Here is a 21,670-nt window from a genome sequence, read left to right as displayed (position 1 = left end):
GCGCAGCAAAATATGCTACAAAAGCACATATTCACTATGTCTATTCACTATTATGTCGTCCGGAAAACCCCCGCCCCCGTCAACCGCCAGGCGGAAAAACTAACTCAACATGACTCTTCTGATTTCAACACATTGAAAACCACCAACTCACCGAAACCGCTCAGATCTAATTTTTTCCGTTCGACACTTGTTATTCACCACAGCCCCAAAGTGAGTGGGGAGTGGAAAAGGCGAGAAGGGAAGGGGGGGGATTGGAGTGTTAAATTATTTAAAGTTTTTCCAACAAGATGATGGAGTCGCACAGACAGCGGAAAGCCAGAAAAAGCCAGAGCGTAAGACAAAAGGTATGAGGAAATATGGAAAGAAGTATTAAAAAGTGGATGGTGGAACAAAGTAGAGGAAAAATTGAAGGGAAAAAGGGAAAAATACAGAACGAAGGACGCGAGGCACGCAGGCGTTGGTTAGGAATTTTTCAGGGGGGTGGGGGGGGATGGTTGGTGGTTGTGTTTCCGAGGGGCTTTTCACTGCCATTTGGACATCGCATCCTTCGTGTCGTCGCCTCGACTCATCTGGTTTTCCTGTCTATTTTCACCACCTCTTTGCCACCCACTCTCAGTTCTCAATTTTCCTTGCCATCCTTTTCGTTGGTTGGCTAACAATTTTCCTTCAGCTAAATATTATATCATCTTTCCTTTCGTGGGCCAAATACAACAAGATGCAATATAGACATTAAAGAAAAAAAAAAAAACGGACCAGAATACCACACGGCGTATGAATTACTTATTAAGTATACGCCTAGTCAACCCACAGCACATTTTATTGGTAAACGATTAAGCTAAGAAAATAAAATATGCTAAGTGGTTAGCAATAAGAGAAATCATTTCAGGATAACAAAATGTAACCAGAACATCAACTAGACAACTAAACTAAACGAATTCTGATATTTATTTAAAGCCAAGCCCAGCAAATTTGCAAATATCCCCAAATCAAAGGTTAAATACTAAACTTATCAACAATTGTTTGCCCAGCAATTATTTCACTTTTCAACTTAACTTGAGTGCGAAATGAATTTTAAACTTTAAACCAAGAGTGGAATTTAGAAGTCTGTTTGGGAATTACACTTTGACTTAATGCATTATTTATTTATTTAACTCGCCCTCCCCCCCCCCCCACCACAGCCATCATTTCTTTGGGCGAAAAAAAAAACAAAGAAACTCGAATAAATCGATGTGGAACTGTTACTTATTATACATATATAGATATAATTTTCTATATATAGCAAGCATATAGAAGTTGCTATGTACACCGGGAGAGGTACATATACATACATACATATGTACATAGTACACACATATACTATATAAGCGAAGCCAGAGAGGTAGAAACCAAAAAAAAACATTTGAATAGTTTAGCAACTTTGTTATCGCAATTCTCTTCAAATGGATTGTCATTTTTAAAACCAAACAAAAACTGTTTGAAAACTAAGCGATAGAAGCCACGTTTAAAGTAGTATATACATGTCCATTATTAGGCAATAAAATCGATTTATTGTAAATTCTTTTTTGAATTGCGAATAATGTCCAATAAACACGAAGACAGCTAATTAGTTATAAATTGCCAGGTACTGAGCAGAAAATCAATGGAAACTAAATTGGTTTTTTTTTTACTCGTAGTTTAATTTTTATACCCGGCATATATGTTAGTAAACTAGATTCGTTGAAAAGTATGTAACAGGTAAAAGGAAGCATTTCGCATTTTGGCTACTTTTGTGTCGACAACAAAAGTTGGCTCATTGATTGCATCGGGAAGCAAACAACAACGATCTCTTTAGAGAGCCAATTGCAAGTGTACACAATACACAAGTTTGCACAAGTACAAGTTTGCCCCAAAAATACAGATGCATTTACATATACATCGAATGTATTTGACGGTATGTATTGTATATACCGCTACACACACACACATACACACACTTTCGCAGATCTACAAAATAAATGTTGTTATTTAATTGGATTATCATTGAAAAGGCGGCCAGTGAGCAATTCCCAACTACTCGCAATTTTCAATTCGACATCCGAGTGAGGAGTCCATAATAGTTATATGATTTAGATTGCGAGTAAAAGTTTGTGTTGGTAAAGTAGAAAGAAAGCTGGAAAGTATTATAACAATCATTCTGTATTTCAAATTTCAAACGTTTAATAACGCTTGATACTCTTTTTAGTGACGTATTTGGAAAGGAATACTGACGCAATATACATAGTAAACTAAACACCAAAGGACAACTAGACCAAAATTTCTCACACACGTGTTAGTGTTTTTGGCAAGGATTTCAGAGAAAACCAAGGCGAAGTAATTAAGACATTCAAAAGTGATTAAAACTGTTTTTTTTTCATAACAACTCTCTAACAGTTTCAGTTTCCAGTTTCACAAATAGGACAACCTCGGCATTAATTCGAGATTTTCTTTCTACGGTAACTGGCGGTAACTTTCGTTTGCATATTTACGGGAAATGATCAAAAATGTGTTCTGAAACAATACAAAATAATATGTTTCTTTTGAACGTTCCACCATTGTTCATATAGTGTGTTTTTTTGGTTTTTCATTGTCGCCTGAAAGTACTAATTTTGCTGCGCCAAAATTTATTATTTATTATTTCAGAAAACGGGGTTCTTCTTCTTTTATAATAACTATAAAGAGTACAATTAAAATACAAATGCTTATATAAACGGATCAAGAGAAAATTTAACTTATTTATTATGTAATCCTCAAACAATTGTGTCGCATTCCAATCTTTGCCCTGCCTTGACGACATATAAACGTCAATGTTATTTCCATCAATGGACGACTAGAAGTTTCTAAAAACGATGACTATTTGGATCTCTGGGATTGGGAATTAAACACCACCACGTGGGCTTGGGCTTGTGTAAAGAAAACAATAGCGCAGAAGAAATTGATTGGATTAAAAATGAAGTGCGCAGTTTTGTATTATTATTGTGTTCTGTTTTTTTTTTTTTTTTTTCGATTGGAAAGTGGAACTGGCGATGTAACAGAGGGCCACATTTAATGCGTAATTAACATGTTCCAAAGACGCAAAGAAAGAGATGACAGGACGGCGTAAGGAAAAGCGAGAGGGAGACAGATATAGATTGAGAAAAATACGCATTACAATAAGTTTTTGCCCCCTTTTTAGTGGTTGCAAATCGTTCATTCAATTACCTTCCACGAAAAAAAAAAACGCCGATACAACAGATACAGATAGTGGCCCGGACACAGATACGTTTGTATCTGAATACAGAATTTTGTTGGACTGCTACTTCTCTCCTGATTTTTAATTTTCATTTGCAGGTGATGGACGCAAGATTCTATGCGACATTCGATTTGAAATATCTTCGATTTAATTTTATAAATTCACATTTCTCTACATTTACATATCCATTTCACACGACGAAAGACATTAAATATTTATTTATTTGTAGTTAAAAAAAAAGCATGTAATAAACCAGAAATAAATATTGTATAGTAATACCCATCTTTTCACCATGACTATCAATTTCAATTTGCCTGAAATCTAGTTAAACAACAGAACACAAGATTTATGTGAACATGGAGATATCTTTTCACCGAAAATACAAACAAACAGCATTTTAAGTGCATGTGCATATTTTTTCACCAGAGCAAATAGTGTAAAATAGGAACCCATCGCAAAAAAAAAAAATGTGTTGCGAAAGCTTACCCAATATATACATACAATGTATTGTATGTATTGTATGTATATATATGTACACACGCCGAATAAAACTAAACTAAATCATATCGAGAAACACATAGGCAACAAGTATATAGGGGTTCTATTTCCCCAACTGTTTCTCACATCATATGGAGAGTGAGTGAAAAATAAATGCAGCCAAAATGACGCATTAGTTTGGCTAAATAAACAGCAATAAATGCGATATGGATATGGATCAAAGTCAGTACGTTGGCGGGTAGAAATATAGTAACAATATACAAATTTTGTTTGCACTTAAATGAAGCAAGCAATCAGAGGTCTAGGTACATATGTATACATATGTACATACATATCTATCTGGAACACAATATTGTTTCGAAAAAGCATACATACATGTATATATTCAACGAACCAGAACAAAATACACCAAATATTATACTCTCTATATAAGGCAGTGTCGACGATTTATTGGCATTGACATTGAAATGCACTTATTGCTGCTACATACCTCCGCCTCAATTTTACACAACAAAAAGTGCCATAAGGGCACTTTACATGCATGCAACTACCACATACATAAAGGTACACATATGTACATACATATGTACCGTACAACGCAATAGAATATAAATGATATGGTGGGTAGATAAACGAGTCCTTTGTCATTTCGTGAGGTACAACTTAACCGCTGAGATGGGAATGGTTTTTCTCAGTGTTCTGACTCACGGTTATACATTATGAGATTGCCTTAGCCTTAAGACTCGATTGTCAGCTTAGCTACATACATATGTAGGTGAGATATTACCCCATTTCCCACCCAAGTTGAACCTTAGATTAGCCATATTGAGTGAGTAATGAATGGCAGACAGATCAACAAAAGTAAGGTGACCCCCTAGAAACGAAACTTGTTGTTGAAATTTGAAACTTACATAAAAATCTTTATAAAATAAATAATACACATCGTCCTCGAGATTGTTGTTGTTATTCACAATTTGTTGTTGCAGCTGCTGATTGCTGTTGTTGTTGGCGTTGGTGTTGTTATTATTATTGTTATAACTATATTGATAGCTGTTTTGGCAGCTATTACTGCTGTTATTGTTGTTATTGATTTGATTGTTGCACACTCGCAAATGTTGCTGTTGCTGCTGCTGTGGCAATACCAAAAGTTGCTGTTGTTGTTGTTGTTGTTGTTGCACTTGCGTTATATGTTGTTGTTGTTGTTGTTGTTGATGTTGTTGTTGGTGGTGGTGAAGATTTTGATGATGAAAATGTTGTTGATAGCTGGGCGCCTGCAATTGCCAATTTTGCATTGCACACACATGTAGATAAAACCGCCGCACATATGTAAATATATATCTATTTTATGTATCGCTTTTTGGGAACTTTTCAAATTTAACTGCCTGCAGGAAAAGAAGCACAACAAAAAAAAAAAAATTACACACACACACACACAATTGACTTTACGTTCTTGTTGTTAGATATATGTACATACATACATATGTATATACATTTATGCATTTATCTACATATACATTTTATATTTTAGTTATTTTTGCCGGGTTGTATCCGTGTTTACACTTTTAATACATTTAAAAGTTAATACAATAACTTTTTATGCGTCGCTATTCTTGCTTTTCGTTTGATTTTCGTTGCTTTTTCTTACTTAATATTTTATTGCATTCTTGTTGCCTTTATTTGCTTTACCGATTTTCGCTTCGTTTTATTTCTTGGTTTATTTATTTTTGTTTGCTTGTTTAAACTTGAAATGAGCTCAAGGTAAAAAATTTGTATCAACGACCGCAGTGACGTCAACGTCGACTGCGAAGTCCGCAGAGAAAAACACTTGAAAAAAAAAATTCGACCAGCCGTTAACACTATTATGCCATATTACAGTTTTGGTTAATTTTTTTTTCTAACCAAAAGAGAAGAAGAAAGAGAAGAACTGATAAGAAAAGAAAGGCTTTTGCAACCAACAGTTGAACTAGGAATACTTTTTCAGTTGCCTTTTTGTTTAAGTCAATTGTTTGGGTTGTTTTTTAATTGGCATTAATTTTGTAATCTTTTGTCAATGTTGTCGTTTATTTATATTTAGCTCGCGTCGCGTGTGTTTTATTGTGGTTTTGTTTATTTTACTTTTTCGACTGAGGAAAAATAAATAATTAAACCGAATTGATGACGCTCTCTGCCGACGGTGGCAGAAGTGCACTCACACATACTAAGACACACACACACACACACACATACTGATAAAACAAAACGAGCAGAAAAGGCATTGAGAGCAAAACAAAAATTTTCGTGGCGCGAAAACACTCTGTGCAAACACACTCACAGAAACAGCTCACACACACACACACACACGCACTAACGCAAGTGCAAAAATTGTAGCAAAGGCAACAACCAAAATGTTCTAGCATAACTGTTCGTGTTTCATAACCCCCTGCCTCCAACCACCACCCCCTCTAACCAAACCCCTCGAAACCCACCTACCATCCGCCACCTACCCTTTATCATCGTCTTCTTCGTCTTCTCCCCTTCTTCGTCCTATTCGAATTCACATTGTTGTTGTCAGGCGGAAATAATGTGTATGCCAGAAAGCAATTGCAATATTCGAAAATGGGTGATATAGCGGTAAACAACAGGGTGAACTACTACAATATTTCAATTCGCAGATATAAAATGTTAACAATAATATTCTTATCTCGGCTCACACAAATCACACAGCTAAATGAGTTGTTCATTAAATAGTTATTACAACGAGCGTAAGAGTATAAAGGTTAAATTTGATCCAAATGGTGTGATCTCACATATATATATAGTGACATATTCACATACAAAACCACATAACGTAGAGTAAACATATTGAAAAGCCGCATACGTAAACAATAAGTGACCACCATGCTAATGTGGATCAAATAACAAAAATATCCACTCTGCATTTTGACACCCCCATACTGTATGCCATCTGCGCAGTATGCATTCTAATAAACAAATTCTTTGACAGCGGCACTTAGCCATTCTTGTAAACAAATCTTAAAGTCTGCCTGCTCTCTCTGAGGCTTCTCCTCCACTTAAGAATCCAAGAGCAATGCTCTCCCAAAAACACTAACATATTCTTTAAGCAAGCACAGAGGCTTCTCCTCATTTTCACTTTCATTTGATTTTCAGTCTTAAGCTGAACGTTAATCAATAAACAACACAATCGATCCCGAAATTTTGATTCGTTTTATTTTGGCAAAACTCAATTTTCAGCGTTGGTCTTAGTTCATATTCGGAACGGTCCATTTAATAGACTCAAAACTATTTATTGCAACCATTTATTTGCAATTGGCGCAGTCGATGTGATCAGTGTTAAAGTTCCTTGATGCGGTAACCAGATTTGCCAATTCCTGTGTTCTTTTTGTTCTCTGACAAAAGTACCACGCTAACGGGCACCCACGTGACGGTTAATATCGCTTTAAGTTTTTAATTAAACCTCGACAATAAAGTGAAACCGAAAAATCACAATTTGCCTAAACAAACCTGAATTTATTATCAGGAAGACGCTATTGAATTTGTGAGAGGCTGTAAATCCAATTGGTTACCTCAAAGACCCACGAAAAAGCTATAGTGCAACCCTTGTGAAAATCAAAACCTATCTTAAAAAAAAAAAAAAAAAATATAAATAATAAATTAATAAGCGAAAATTAAAACGTATTAAAAGTAAGAATAATAAATAAATAAGTGAAAATTCTATATGATAAAAATTAAAAATAAGAATAATAAATAAAAAGACAACATTTTAAATTAAACAATATTAAAAAAATATAAAAATATTAAAAACTATATTAAAAAAAAAAAAAAAAAACAAAAAAAAAATACACGATAATAATAATATAATAACTAAATAATAATAATAATAAAAAAAAAAATAAATAAAAAAAATAAATAAATAATCCAAAAATCAAAAATGGCTCAAGAACCAGCAATTGTGCCACCACTATCAGACAGCAACATGACCCAGGTTGCCTACCAGATTGGCAATGTGGAGAAATTCAACGGTGATCCAGGCTCACTATACACCTTTGTGAGTCGAATTGATTACATACTGGCTCTTTATGCTACCGGAGATGAACGCCAACAGCAGATCATATTTGGGCATATTGAACGCAGCATCAGCGGAGAAGTTATGCGCTGCATTGGAGCCTATGACATGTACACCTGGCAGCAGCTTAGAAGACAATTGGTACTCAACTATAAACCCCAGACCCCTAACCACGTTCTTTTAGAAGAGTTTCGAAAGACCCCATTTCGAGGCAATGTACGAGCATTCCTGGAAGAAGCAGAAAGCCGCAGACAAACACTTACTAGTAAGCTTGAATTAGAGCAAGATCTTGAAGAAAAGACTTTTTATTTGAAATTAATAAAATCCAGTATAGAATCACTAATTGAAAAATTACCTACACACATTTATTTAAGAATAAATAACCACAACATACCAGATTTGCGATCACTTATAAACCTTTTACAAGAGAAGGGCATGTACGAACAAATAAATCATACAAGTACACATGTCCAAAAACAAAATTTCTCTGATAAGCCACAAAAGTCCTTTAATCAAAATACTAATCAGTCTAACAATATCAGAAAATATCCAACACCTTTCCTACATTATAATTCACCAATACCATATCAAGCTCCACAAATTTATCAAACACCACCAACTAATAACCCACTTTATCGTCATCCAATACCCTACCACCCTAATCCAAACAATGTTTTTCAACCAAGCCAACAAAACAATGTTTTCCAACCAAGCCAACAAAACAATGCTTTTCAACCAAATCAACGTACAAACTTTACATCTCGACCAATTTTTAACACCAATCGAAACAATGCATTCGATCAGAATAGGTTCGGACAACAACCCCAATATCAAAATCAACAATCAACACAAAATTCAAGTTCCTATGTACCCAATCGACCAATAAAACGATTAAGACCAGCTAATAGTGGACAGACTGGGATGAGTGTTGACGAAACATTATATCAAGAGGACGCTTTTTATCAGCAGTGTGTTCCATATGACTATTTTTATTATCCAACTTACGACCATTCAGACTATTATCCAGAAAATCAATATCAAATTGACGAAAACAACCAAAATTTACAAAGAACACAACAGTTACAGCAGATTAATACAGACGAGACAAACAATGACAACCAAGAACCCAATGTTGAACAGGCCGAAAATTTTCAGCCACAAGCCTTGGAAAACCCCAATATATAACAATTAAATACAAAGAAAATAATTTGAAATGCCTTATTGATACCGGATCAACAGTTAACATGACATCTAAAAATATATTTGATTTACCAATCCAGAATACTAGTACTTTTATTCATACCAGCAATGGACCGCTCATTGTCAACAAAAGTATAATCATACCTTCAAAGATTTTGTTCCCAACAACAAATGAATTTTTATTGCACCCTTTCTCTGAGAATTACGATCTTTTATTAGGAAGAAAACTTTTAGCAGAAGCAAAAGCAACAATAAGTTACCGCGATCAAGAGGTAACTCTTTACAACAACAAATACAAATTAATAGAAGGAATAGCAACACATGAACAGAGTCATTTTCAAAATGTAAATATGATACCTGACACCATGCTCAGACAGCCAAATAAAATTTCACCCATTTTAGAATCAGACCTATACAGATTGGAACATTTAAATAACGAAGAAAAACAAAGATTGTGCGCACTCCTGCAGAAATACCATGACATACAGTACCATGAAGGTGATAAGTTGACATTTACTAATCAAACCAAACATACTATCAATACAAAGCACAATCTACCACTTTACTCTAAATACAGTTACCCACAGGCTTATGAACAGGAGGTCGAAAGCCAAATACAAGATATGCTAAATCAAGGTATTATACGTACCAGTAATTCACCTTACAATAGCCCCATCTGGGTGGTTCCAAAGAAACAAGATGCATCAGGCAAACAGAAATTTAGAATTGTAATAGACTACCGAAAATTAAATGAAATAACAGTAGGAGACAGACACCCAATCCCAAACATGGACGAAATCTTGGGAAAATTGGGCAGATGTAATTACTTCACAACTATAGACTTGGCAAAGGGTTTCCACCAGATCGAAATGGATCCAGAATCAGTTTCAAAGACAGCCTTTTCTACCAAGCACGGTCATTATGAATATTTGCGCATGCCATTCGGATTAAAAAACGCGCCAGCCACCTTTCAACGGTGCATGAATGATATTTTAAGACCACTCTTAAACAAACACTGTCTTGTGTATTTGGACGACATAATTGTATTCTCGACATCCCTTGATGAACACCTGCAATCGCTCGGACTAGTTTTCGAAAAATTAGCAAAAGCCAACCTTAAATTACAGCTTGACAAATGTGAGTTTCTCAAGCAAGAAACCACATTTTTAGGACATGTTCTAACACCAGATGGAATAAAACCAAACCCTGAAAAAATTGAAGCCATTCAAAAATATCCAATTCCCACTAAACCAAAAGAAATAAAAGCTTTTCTTGGACTGACAGGATATTATCGTAAATTTATTCCAAACTTTGCAGACATAGCCAAACCCATGACTAAGTGTTTAAAAAAGAACATGAAAATTGACACTACCAACCCAGAATATGACTCTGCATTTAAAAAATTAAAATATCTAATATCAGAAGACCCAATTCTTAAAGTACCCGACTTTACAAAGAAATTCACTTTAACCACAGACGCAAGTGATGTCGCTTTGGGGGCAGTACTGTCACAAGATGGACACCCACTTAGCTACATTAGCCGAACACTTAATGAACACGAAATAAATTACAGCACAATTGAAAAAGAACTCTTAGCAATTGTATGGGCGACAAAGACTTTTCGACACTACCTACTTGGAAGACACTTTGAAATATCCAGTGACCATCAACCATTGAGCTGGTTGTACCGTATGAAAGACCCAAATTCAAAACTGACCCGATGGAGAGTAAAATTATCCGAATTCGATTTTGATATAAAATATATAAAAGGAAAAGAAAATTGCGTGGCGGATGCTCTGTCCAGAATAAAACTTGAGGAGACATATTTGAGCGAACAAACCCAACATAGTGCAGAAGAGGACAATAGTGATTTAATTTTTATTACAGAAAGACCTCTAAATACATTTAACAGACAAGTTATATTTTCAAAAGGACCACCAGACATTAAAGTTACGAAATATTTCAAAAAACACATCACCCAAATATTTTACGACATTATGACCAGGGAAAAAGCCGAACAATATTTGATAGACCATTTTTGTGGTAAGAAAAGTGCGTTGTATATTGAGAGTGACGCTGATTTCGAAGTCATTCAAGCCGCACATAAATTAGCCATAAACACCAAATATACAAAAATCCTGCGTAGCACGATTTTGTTAAAAAACATAACCACTTATGCGGAATTTAAGGAATTGATCTTGACTGCTCATGAAAAACTTCTACACCCAGGCATACAGAAAACTACTAAACTTTTCGGAGAAACTTACTATTTCCCTAATAGCCAGCTACTTATTCAGAATATAATAAATGAGTGCAGTATTTGCAATCTGGCAAAAACAGAGCACCGAAATACAGACATGCCAATGAAAACCACACCCAAACCAGAACATTGCCGCGAAAAATTCATGATAGACATTTACTCATCCGAAGGCAAACATTACGTTAGTTGCATAGACATTTATTCGAAATTTGCCACATTAGAAGAAATAAAAACAAAAGACTGGATAGAATGCAAAAACGCGCTTATGCGCATATTCAACCAGCTTGGCAAGCCAAAGTTACTAAAGGCGGACAGAGACGGCGCATTTTCCAGTTTAGCCCTCAAGAGATGGCTGGAGAGTGAGGAAGTCGAATTGCAGCTTAACACAACAAAAACTGGTGTGGCGGACATAGAAAGACTACATAAAACAATTAATGAAAAGATTCGCATAATCAAAACATCCGATGACGAAGAAACCAAATTGAGCAAAATGGAAACAGTACTTAACATATACAATCATAAAACCAAACACGACACCACTGGACAGACCCCTGCACACATATTTCTCTACGCTGGACAACCAATATTAGATACCCAACAAAACAAAGAAAACAAAATAAACAAAATAAATAATGACAGAGTGGAGTACGAAGTCGACACAAGATACAGAAAAGGTCCACTACAGAAAGGCAAATTAGAAAATCCTTTTAAGCCAACAAAAAATGTGGAGCAGACTGACTCTGATCATTATAAAATTACTAATAGAAATAGAATTACTCACTACTACAAAACACAATTCAAAAAACGAAAGAAAAATAATCAGCTCTCAATTTCACAGGCACCTGGCACTTGATAACATTGCTGCTGATGCTGATCACAACAGTTCATGGACAACAAATTGAAATTAATAATATTGACACAAACCACGGATATCTCCTTTTTTCTGATAAACCAGTCCAGATACCATCATCCTTTGAACATCATTGCTTGAGAATCAATTTAACTGAAATAGACACCATAGCTGATTATTTTGAGCAAAGACTACGTACCGACTACCATGCACCCCAGGTCAAATTTTTATACAACAAAATGAGAAGAGAACTAGCTGGAATAGCCTTGCGACATAGAAATAAACGGGGACTTATTAACATTGTAGGTTCAGTTTTTAAATACCTATTTGGCACACTTGACGAAAATGATCGAGTGGATATACAGAGGAAACTTGAAACAAACGCCCATAACTCGGTAAATTTACATGAACTCAATGACGCTATTCAATTAATAAATGACGGAATGCAAAAGATACAGAATTATGAAAACAACAGCAACATCATTAACAGTCTTTTATATGAACTCATGCAGTTTACAGAATACATAGAAGATGTGGAAATGGGAATGCAGCTTTCCAGACTCGGTCTATTTAATCCCAAACTACTAAACTACGATAAACTTGAGAATGTAAACAGCCAAAATATTTTAAACATTAAAACATCCACTTGGATTAATTACAATGATAACCAATTATTAATCATATCTCACATACCTATTAACTTTTCATTAATAAATACAGTAAAAATAATCCCTTACCCAGACTCGAACGGCTATCAGCTAGAATACACAGACACACAATCATATTTTGAAAGAGAAAATAAAGTTTACAATAACGAAAATAAAGAAATAAACAATGAGTGTGTCACCAACATTATTAAACATTTAAAACCAATTTGTAATTTTGAGTCAATCCACACAGATGAAATAATAAAATACATAGAACCAAACACAATTGTAACCTGGAATTTAACCCAAACAAGTCTCAAACAAAATTGTCAAAATTCATTTAATAATATAAAAATAAAAGGAAACAAAATGATAAAAGTAACCCAATGTAAAATAGAAATCAATAGCATAATTCTAAGTGAAAATCTCTTTAAACCAGAAATAGATTTGACACCATTATACACACCACTTAACATAACAAAAATAAAAACTGTTAAACACAACGACATTAATGAAATGATTTCACAAAACAATATTACACTTTACATATTTATGACTACTGTCATCATTATACTTATTTTATTGTACTTATATTTAAGATACGTATCATTTAACCCATTCATGATGCTGTATGCAAAACTAAAATTAAGAAAAAATCAAAATCAAAACACAGCACAACAAATAGAAATAGAAGACGTTCCATTACCCCTACTATATCCATCAATCCCAGCCCAAGTATAGGCTTCTCTTTAAGGGAAGGGAAGTGACATATTCACATACAAAACCACATAACGTAGAGTAAACATATTGAAAAGCCGCATACGTAAACAATAAGTGACCACCATGCTAATGTGGATCAAATAACAAAAATATCCACTCTGCATTTTGACACCCCCATACTGTATGCCATCTGCGCAGTATGCATTCTAATAAACAAATTCTTTGACAGCGGCACTTAGCCATTCTTGTAAACAAATCTTAAAGTCTGCCTGCTCTCTCTGAGGCTTCTCCTCCACTTAAGAATCCAAGAGCAATGCTCTCCCAAAAACACTAACATATTCTTTAAGCAAGCACAGAGGCTTCTCCTCATTTTCACTTTCATTTGATTTTCAGTCTTAAGCTGAACGTTAATCAATAAACAACACAATCGATCCCGAAATTTTGATTCGTTTTATTTTGGCAAAACTCAATTTTCAGCGTTGGTCTTAGTTCATATTCGGAACGGTCCATTTAATAGACTCAAAACTATTTATTGCAACCATTTATTTGCAATTATATGTATATCATATATCATACATATGCCTGTGTGTGGCATTATCGAATTATAATTAATGCCCCCGAAATGAGTCAATTCGCAGATATAAAATGTTAACAATAATATTCTTATCTCGGCTCATTAAAGTTGTTCATTAAATAGTTATTACAACGAGCGTAAGAGTATAAAGGTTAAATTTGATCCAAATGGTGTGATCTCACATATATATATGTATATCATATATCATACATATGCCTGTGTGTGGCATTATCGAATTATAATTAATGCCCCCGAAATGAGTCAATTCGCAGATATAAAATGTTAACAATAATATTCTTATCTCGGCTCACACAAATCACACAGCTAAATGAGTTGTTCATTAAATAGTTATTACAACGAGCGTAAGAGTATAAAGGTTAAATTTGATCCAAATGGTGTGATCTCACATATATATATGTATATCATATATCATACATATGCCTGTGTGTGGCATTATCGAATTATAATTAATGCCCCCGAAATGAGTCAACTGAGTGATAAATTCCACAGTCTTCTCGAATCTTTTCCGCCGTCTCATGCACATTTTTTTCAGATTCTCTCATCGGTATTTTCTGACTCAGCCTATCATCAACTACACCATCAAAATGAATCAAAGAATCAAATAGAAATTAAATAAATATTTAAGTTTTGGTACTTTACTTTCTTGAAATTTCTGGCAGGTATAATGAATTGATGTTGTGCAGATTAATTAAAAATCTTATACATTTGGTCACACTAAAAATGGGGTTTTTGCTAAATCGATACCATTATTTTAATATTTTTGAATTCTTTACACAGATCTAAGGAGTCGTCGCATAATGTATATTTAATTAAACAACAAATTAGCAACTCCTAAATAAAAGTTTTCCCTTCTGCCCGCCTTTGGCATTTTATTTTTTATAAATTAAACGAAGAAACAGAAGGGGGCGCGAAACAATATAAATGTCAAATGGAATTGGGGAAATCGGGGAGCATGTGCAAATGAGTGCATGAATAAATGATGCAGAATGGAATGAGGGGAAATTGAGTGGGAAGCAACGTGCCAAAGGAGAAAAACATTTTTGCTATAATAATATGAAAAAAGAAAAGAAAAAAAAATACGAATATACATATGTATAGATGTGTGTACTTTCTGCCGTCTGAAAATGAAATGCTAAACTGTAGGCATCACAGTGGCGACTCAAGTCGACTTCAAGACTTGGTCTCTTCGCTATATAGGTCTGTGTACATTTATTTCTATACGTATATATATGAATATATATATATAATATAAGCTCTTGTATATCTGCCGTATATCTGTGTATATATGCAGTATTCACGTATCTGTGTTTGGACACAGCAACAACAATCGCCTTGTGTACATAATGTGTATCTGTATCTAAACAAGCGACACGAAAAAAAAAAAAAAAAAATGGAGAGGAGAAAGAGGCGAAGAGCTTCAACCATTGAACCGGTTGAAGTCATATTTGCCACTGTACAAGTCGGTGCCCAAGAAAAAGAACATCCCAGCTAGCAACACCACTAGGGAACACCAAAGACGACACCATCAACTTTCCAGCGATAAGCCTCGAAAATGTCGACAGCCGAAAGTCTAGCCATAGAATCGACTTACACTTCATTTTCTACATATTAAAAGCCCAACTGTTATCCAACGTTTTAAAAACTATGTATGTACATATGTATATGCATCTAAAACTCAAATGTATTATAGTATATAACTAAAATTATTTAATGTCAATCAGTGTATCTCATATTCAGCTGACCACTTCACTTTCTTCTGTTTACATTGTATGTGTATTAGGTATTCTAACCCAATTTTATCGATAATTCCCGAGAATGAAACAACAGCGTTTATTTAAATAGAGCGACATCACAACAGTTGTTCCTTGTGTTGACTTCAATCTCAAACAGAAAAAAAAAAGAAGAAAATTATGTATACACCAGCGAATCGGTGGTTTATGCCTGACATATGTGCTATGTACTTGGGTGCGTGCGGATATATTGACGCATAAATATATAATGTACAAACACCCCGAAATACATGTATATCTTTATGGGTCTCTGTGTAGATGTACTCTGAGGCAGCGACAAATTTCGGCTGTGTTTGGGTTTTTATTATTTTTGTGTCCATCGGTCGCTCGATTAAACCCCTCCTCACACCCCACACACCAAACAACCACACACACCTTTCTGATAATTTCTCGCTCATTTTGCGCCGAGTTTCGGACGCGAGTCAACTTCGAATTCGGTCTCGGGGATTCGAGTTCGAGTCTTGCCACGAAGGCTGCCAAAAAAAAAAACAACAACAACAACAACAAAAAAACAAAAAATAAACAAACATAATGGAAAAAATATAAAGAGACAAAGTCGGCGACGGAGGGAAAAGACCAAGCATTGAATTTAGTTCAAATACCAACGGCACACAACCGACCACCCCCCTTCCCCCATCGACCGTCCACCACCACTGACTTTTTGAAAGCCCCTTCTCGCCCCGCCCCGCCCCGCCCCCTTGTCGAACGACGGCCCTGCCCCGGCAGACCCCCTCCCCCCACCCCTTTGTGTGTATCCGAAGTTGTGTGTATTAATTCTAATAAGAAGGAAAAAGCGTCTGCAGCATGAATATATTCAGCACAACTTACAGTGGACTCGCCACAAGGGAGATGAAAACATATTAGCCACCACTTTGTTCAAGTTAAATTTGCTCGTTGTGTTCAATATGGGCTTATTGTTAGGAAACCGATTTGTGTATGCAGTCTTAAGTTCTTTAAGTGTATGCATTAACATTTAAAATCACTTTCCTCATTGGCCGTTCAACTGAAAATCACTATTAGCGAGTGGCCACTGTACCGTTGACAGGCCGACTGTGTGTGTTTGTGGCCTAGCTGCTTTTTCTGTTGAAGTTGAGCCGTTGCTTCGGTGGCTATCTCGTTGGGTTTTAGCCGTCTTTTTGCTTCTCTTGCTTTAATGTTGTTGTTGGCAGACGGTTGACAACAATGCTGATGCACCACCAACAACAACAACAGTAAGTACTATAACAATTACAGTAGTGTGTGTGTGTGTGTGTGTGTGTGTGTAGCGGGAGAGGGGGGGGGGGGTAAACAAGAAGTTGGCTTTAGAGCAAGAGCTACTTGGCCATGTTAATTGAGGGGGCAATATCAATTTCTGTGTGTGTATCCATCAGATTCGCGAGATACTTTTGCGAGTCGAGATCGCCGAACCGTTATCTCCGGCGCCGAGCAACAGCAACAATAAAAATTGGAGAAAAATACGTGATTTGTTCGAGACATGCTTGCCAGATACTAGATACACAGATACGCGACATACAGATACGCGATATATGTATGTACAGATACAATTTACATATAAACAACTTTTTTTTTGTGCAAAAAATAGCACAAAGTGTATACACAAAGCACATGATGATGAAAATGCATGGGAGGAGGGGTTGGGTGATGAAAAATAAAAATAAAGAAGAAAGGCAAAATAAAGCAAGCAGCAGCAAAGCTTTGAAAAAATTCCATTTTTGCTGCCTATTCGTTCGTGATTTTCGCCAGTTCTTGGGCATTTTCTTTTCCTATGCGGGAAAAAAAGGGTTTTCCATTCTTTTTCGATGTACAAATTTATTTTAACATAATATCCCTTGTTTATTTTTTTTTTTTTTGTCAGCGCAGGGAAAGTAGACAGAAAATTTGCGTCCTTTGTGGACAGAATAAACTCACAGATTTTTTTTCTATTTTCCCAGAGGAAAATGTATCTCAATTCGTAATTATAGATTATGATTTTCATTTTTGTTGTAGACAAAAATATTTTGTATAGACACCAAAATAGAAATTGAAACTATTTTCCCTGCTGTTCAATAAAATTCAAAATCACTTCTTTCGAAATATGGTAAACATCCCCAAAAATGTGGCCCACATTTATTATTGGTAACTTTTTTTGCCTACACTATTGAATTTTTCCGTTCATTTTGCATTTTAATTCAATATTTTCGATCAACTGCATTTGGCCGGAACCGGTGGCACTCACACAAAAAGCACACAAAAACAAAAATAAAGCGGTCTAAGACGTTTAGACTTGTTCTTACTTAAACAATTTGAATTGTTTAAATAAAATGCAACATGCACTAGGTACACAGGAAAAAAAAGCACAACATGTTTGGAGATTTTCTGATGTTAATTTGTTTTTGTTTGTTTTTTTTTTCAGCACACAGCCGTGGTGTTACATATGTATGTATGTTCTCCCCTTTATTTTCATTCGATTAGATTATTGTTGCTATTAATTTTATTTGGTTTGGCACTTGGAAATTGCGTTTGTGCTTTTTGCTTGTTACTGCTGATATTTGTTGTTGTTTTTTCGTTACCGTTTTGATTTTGATGGCGTTTGAATTGCGACTGAAACCGAAACTGAATTGATGCTGCACGTCTCTCTGTCCCTCTCCCTGTCGCTCTCTCTCTCTCTCGCTCTCTCTCCCTCCCTCTCTCACCCTCTCTCTCGCTCGCTCGCTCTTCGTCTTTGTCCCTGTCTCTCACCCCCTCTGCCGACGTCAACGTCGACGGCGACGTCAGCGCTCGCTTTGCATGCTGCCATGGATGGTGATGGGTGCAGAGGGGGTGGGCCGGGATGCGGGTGGGTGGACGTAGGGGAGGTGGTTGGTTTCCACTTCGCCTAGCAGCATTTTCAATTTAAACGCACTCTCGCACACACACACACACCAGCGCACACGCACACCCACACTAACGCACAAGTGCAGCGACGTCAACTTAGCTAAAAACTTCGAAATGCGTAAGCTACGCCGACTGCGCTGCCCACGCTGACGTCGTGGCCCATTCGCGCACACACACTTTTTTTTCGCAAACTGTTTGGCTTTTTTCTTCGTGCAGGTCCGGGCCAAACAGCAGCGGTCAAGAGCGTATAGCCACCATATTCACTTTGTGTTTTTTTGTTTTGCTTTGCAAACGTATGATTTGTACTTATATCACCATCTGATTGTTTTATATCATTTTGTATATTTACAATATATTTGAAATGAAATATCATAAACAGGATGGTATATTCATTGGTATTGAAATATTACAGAGGTAGAAACAACGCCATTTAAATTGCATACTTTCGCTCAAGCAATATACATAATACAGTTGTTGCGATTATCTTTTCTTGCCCACCGGCGTGTGCCTATGTTAACCCTCCAAACACGAGACTTAACTCACTAAATTCGCATCGTTTTCAGCCAGTTCAGTTTTCGTCGCCAGGTTCGCGGCCTCATCGTGGTTACTTCACCACCACCACCACCACCACACACACACACACACACAAACACACACACCCCCCACTCGACACCTGCTCTTTAGCACCCCTTTTGGCATCCGTCTTGGCCATATACCCTGATCCGCGTCCCCCTCTCATCTCATCCATCCGCTTGACTCGCTCTTCAGCCGAGAAGAGGCAGAACAAGGTGGCAACAATTGCGTTGCAGCCCAGGGACTGCATAGATACATTTATTCGCCTGGTACACAGCGCGAATCTCGACTCGACTGGACGGGATTCCATCATATAAAAAGTAAATCGCAGGCTAGTTACTGCCAAATTAGCCTTGTTATGAGTGACAGTTGATGTGATTTGCATTATAGAACAATGGATGGTTATCATTATGCCTTATCATAGTACAAATTTACTTCATTTATGATTTAATTTGACTTTAAAGGCGCGATATATTTTTAGATATATATAACTATCTGAATAAGAAGAAGACTTAAGAGCTCTTTAAGCATAGTCGGTTTAGGTCCATAATACTCTATGTCCTATGTCTACCCCAAAAAGTAGGGCATGAAATTGGTCTTCCAATTAGGAGTTATTAGGTTAGCTCACTCCGTCGGAGTTCGCTGCCTCCGGTGGCCGGACGACCATCCAAGATTCCATCATGCCATTCCGTCACTTTCGAGGGTAATTGAAGGAGCGCAGGGGCACACTGTTGGCGTTGCTCTTTGTCCATCTACAGCTGGGCGGCAGACAGAGAAAGGGGGGTGAGAGCAGAGCACGTACACACAGGACACAAGTCGTCCTTTTTGTCGGCCGAGGTCCGGGTCCTCTGCTTTGTTTTAGCCAACAGCCTGTGCCTCTGCTGCTGCTGCTGCTGCTGGTGCTGCTGCTCTTGCTCTTGCTCTTGCTGCTTGTCGATGATGAAGTGGCCGACAACGACAACCACGAGACGACGCAACAACAGCAACAACAGCAATAACAGCATCATCAGGGGCAGCAGCACGGCAGCAACGTCGTCGCATCGCAATCGCGGCATGCGTCGTTTTATAGATGGGATTGTGTGTATATATCTCGAGACCCCCCTCCTCTCCCCTTTGGACCACTCTCTCCAACGGATATACATATATACATATACACCATAGATTTGTGTGTGTTGTGCGCGGCGCATAATATTCCGCACGCACATACAACAACAACAACAACAACAACAGAGGCAGCAGCAACAGCAGCAAGATGTTGCTGCTGTGGCAGCAACACCAACAGAAACGCACGGCAGCAACAACGGCGGCAACAAGCGCACTTTAAGTGTAGCAAAATGGACTGCAAAACTTGTGTACAGTACTCGTGGCATATGTACACAATATACGAATACTCACGCATATGTATATGTATAATGTACAATGGGGCATACCTTCTCACATACATACATACATGCCCCCGCCGCACCCGGCACATGGGCCAAAAATCGAAGGTGGCAGCGTTAGTCCTCACATTTTCATAGGTCGGTGTTTCGGCTAATTATAATGCCAAGACAGTCGATGAAGATGCCAGCAGCAAGAAGTGGTGTGGATAGGCATGCATCATACACAGCTAATGCATATTCACAAGTATTTTGGATAGTATAATAAAAATGACACCGCTAACCGTAAGTTAGTTAGCCAATAGCTGCTACTAGCACCAACTCTGTTAGCCCAAATAATTGGAAACGAACTTGGAGATATAGTAATTTCTACGTAGCACCTGTATCTATAAGTTCCCTTAACGCTAAAGAGACTTAAAGAAAATATAAATTGCATTGCATATCATATTATTGGGCAATTCCAAGGAAGAGCAAAGAGCAAAATACGTCAAGAAAGGGTTACCACCAGCCAGCAGCTAAGTGAGACAGAGGCTGGCCAGAGGGAGAGAGATAGCTATAGTTGCCAACTGCAGTCAGCCAACAGTAACCAGTTTTGCAATGGTGCTGCAGTAGCAGCAACAACAGCACCAGCAACATGAAATCGAACAATCGTCAAATACACAAAATCCACTTTGCAAATCATCAGAAATGGCGCTACGGGCCCGGGTACCAAAATCCGGATCCGAGGTCTCCCCGGGCTTCAGCCTGGGTCAAAAATGGCTCGGATTGAAGGGTACGAGAATGGGGTGTCGTCCACATACGCGTGCAACATGCAACTTGAGAGTTTTTCCAGCTCCACATCAGAGACATATTCCAGTGCGAAAATGAAAATGCAGCAAGAAAATCCTACGGTGTGTTTTCCATGTTCCAGCACAGTACAAAAAAAACAAAAAAAAAATGCAGCAGCACTAGCAAAAAGGAAAGGAAAACACACAGAATTATATATACACATACAC

At 36.9% G+C, this 21,670-nt stretch overlaps 1 protein-coding gene across 10 annotated transcripts in view, besides 2 other annotated features; it reads right to left on the bottom strand.

The window, feature by feature from the left end:
* Tlk (Tousled-like kinase) overlaps positions 1 to 21,670 on the bottom strand; it is a gene marked incomplete at its 5' end in the record, with an annotated part of 69,764 nt that overhangs the window by 22,257 nt on the left and 25,837 nt on the right. The window contains 3 exons of one of the 10 annotated variants that reach the window (NM_001103403.1): positions 4,657 to 5,016; positions 18,420 to 18,473; positions 20,103 to 20,351. The exons of 8 other annotated variants lie outside the window; for them this stretch is intronic. In NM_001103403.1, the coding sequence (NP_001096873.1) occupies positions 4,657 to 5,016; positions 18,420 to 18,473; positions 20,103 to 20,351 (663 nt within the window). Of the gene's footprint in view, positions 1 to 4,656; positions 5,017 to 18,419; positions 18,474 to 20,102; positions 20,352 to 21,670 lie in introns of those variants that run through there. One more of the 10 variants, NM_001297914.1, reaches the window with a different exon arrangement.
* Positions 1,707 to 1,750: a mobile genetic element.
* Positions 6,542 to 14,039: a mobile genetic element.

The sequence above is a fragment of the Drosophila melanogaster genome, chromosome X (genome assembly GCF_000001215.4).
Source record: "Drosophila melanogaster chromosome X".
NCBI lineage: Eukaryota > Metazoa > Arthropoda > Insecta > Diptera > Drosophilidae > Drosophila > Drosophila melanogaster.
This window is presented reverse-complemented; position numbering and strand designations above follow the sequence as displayed.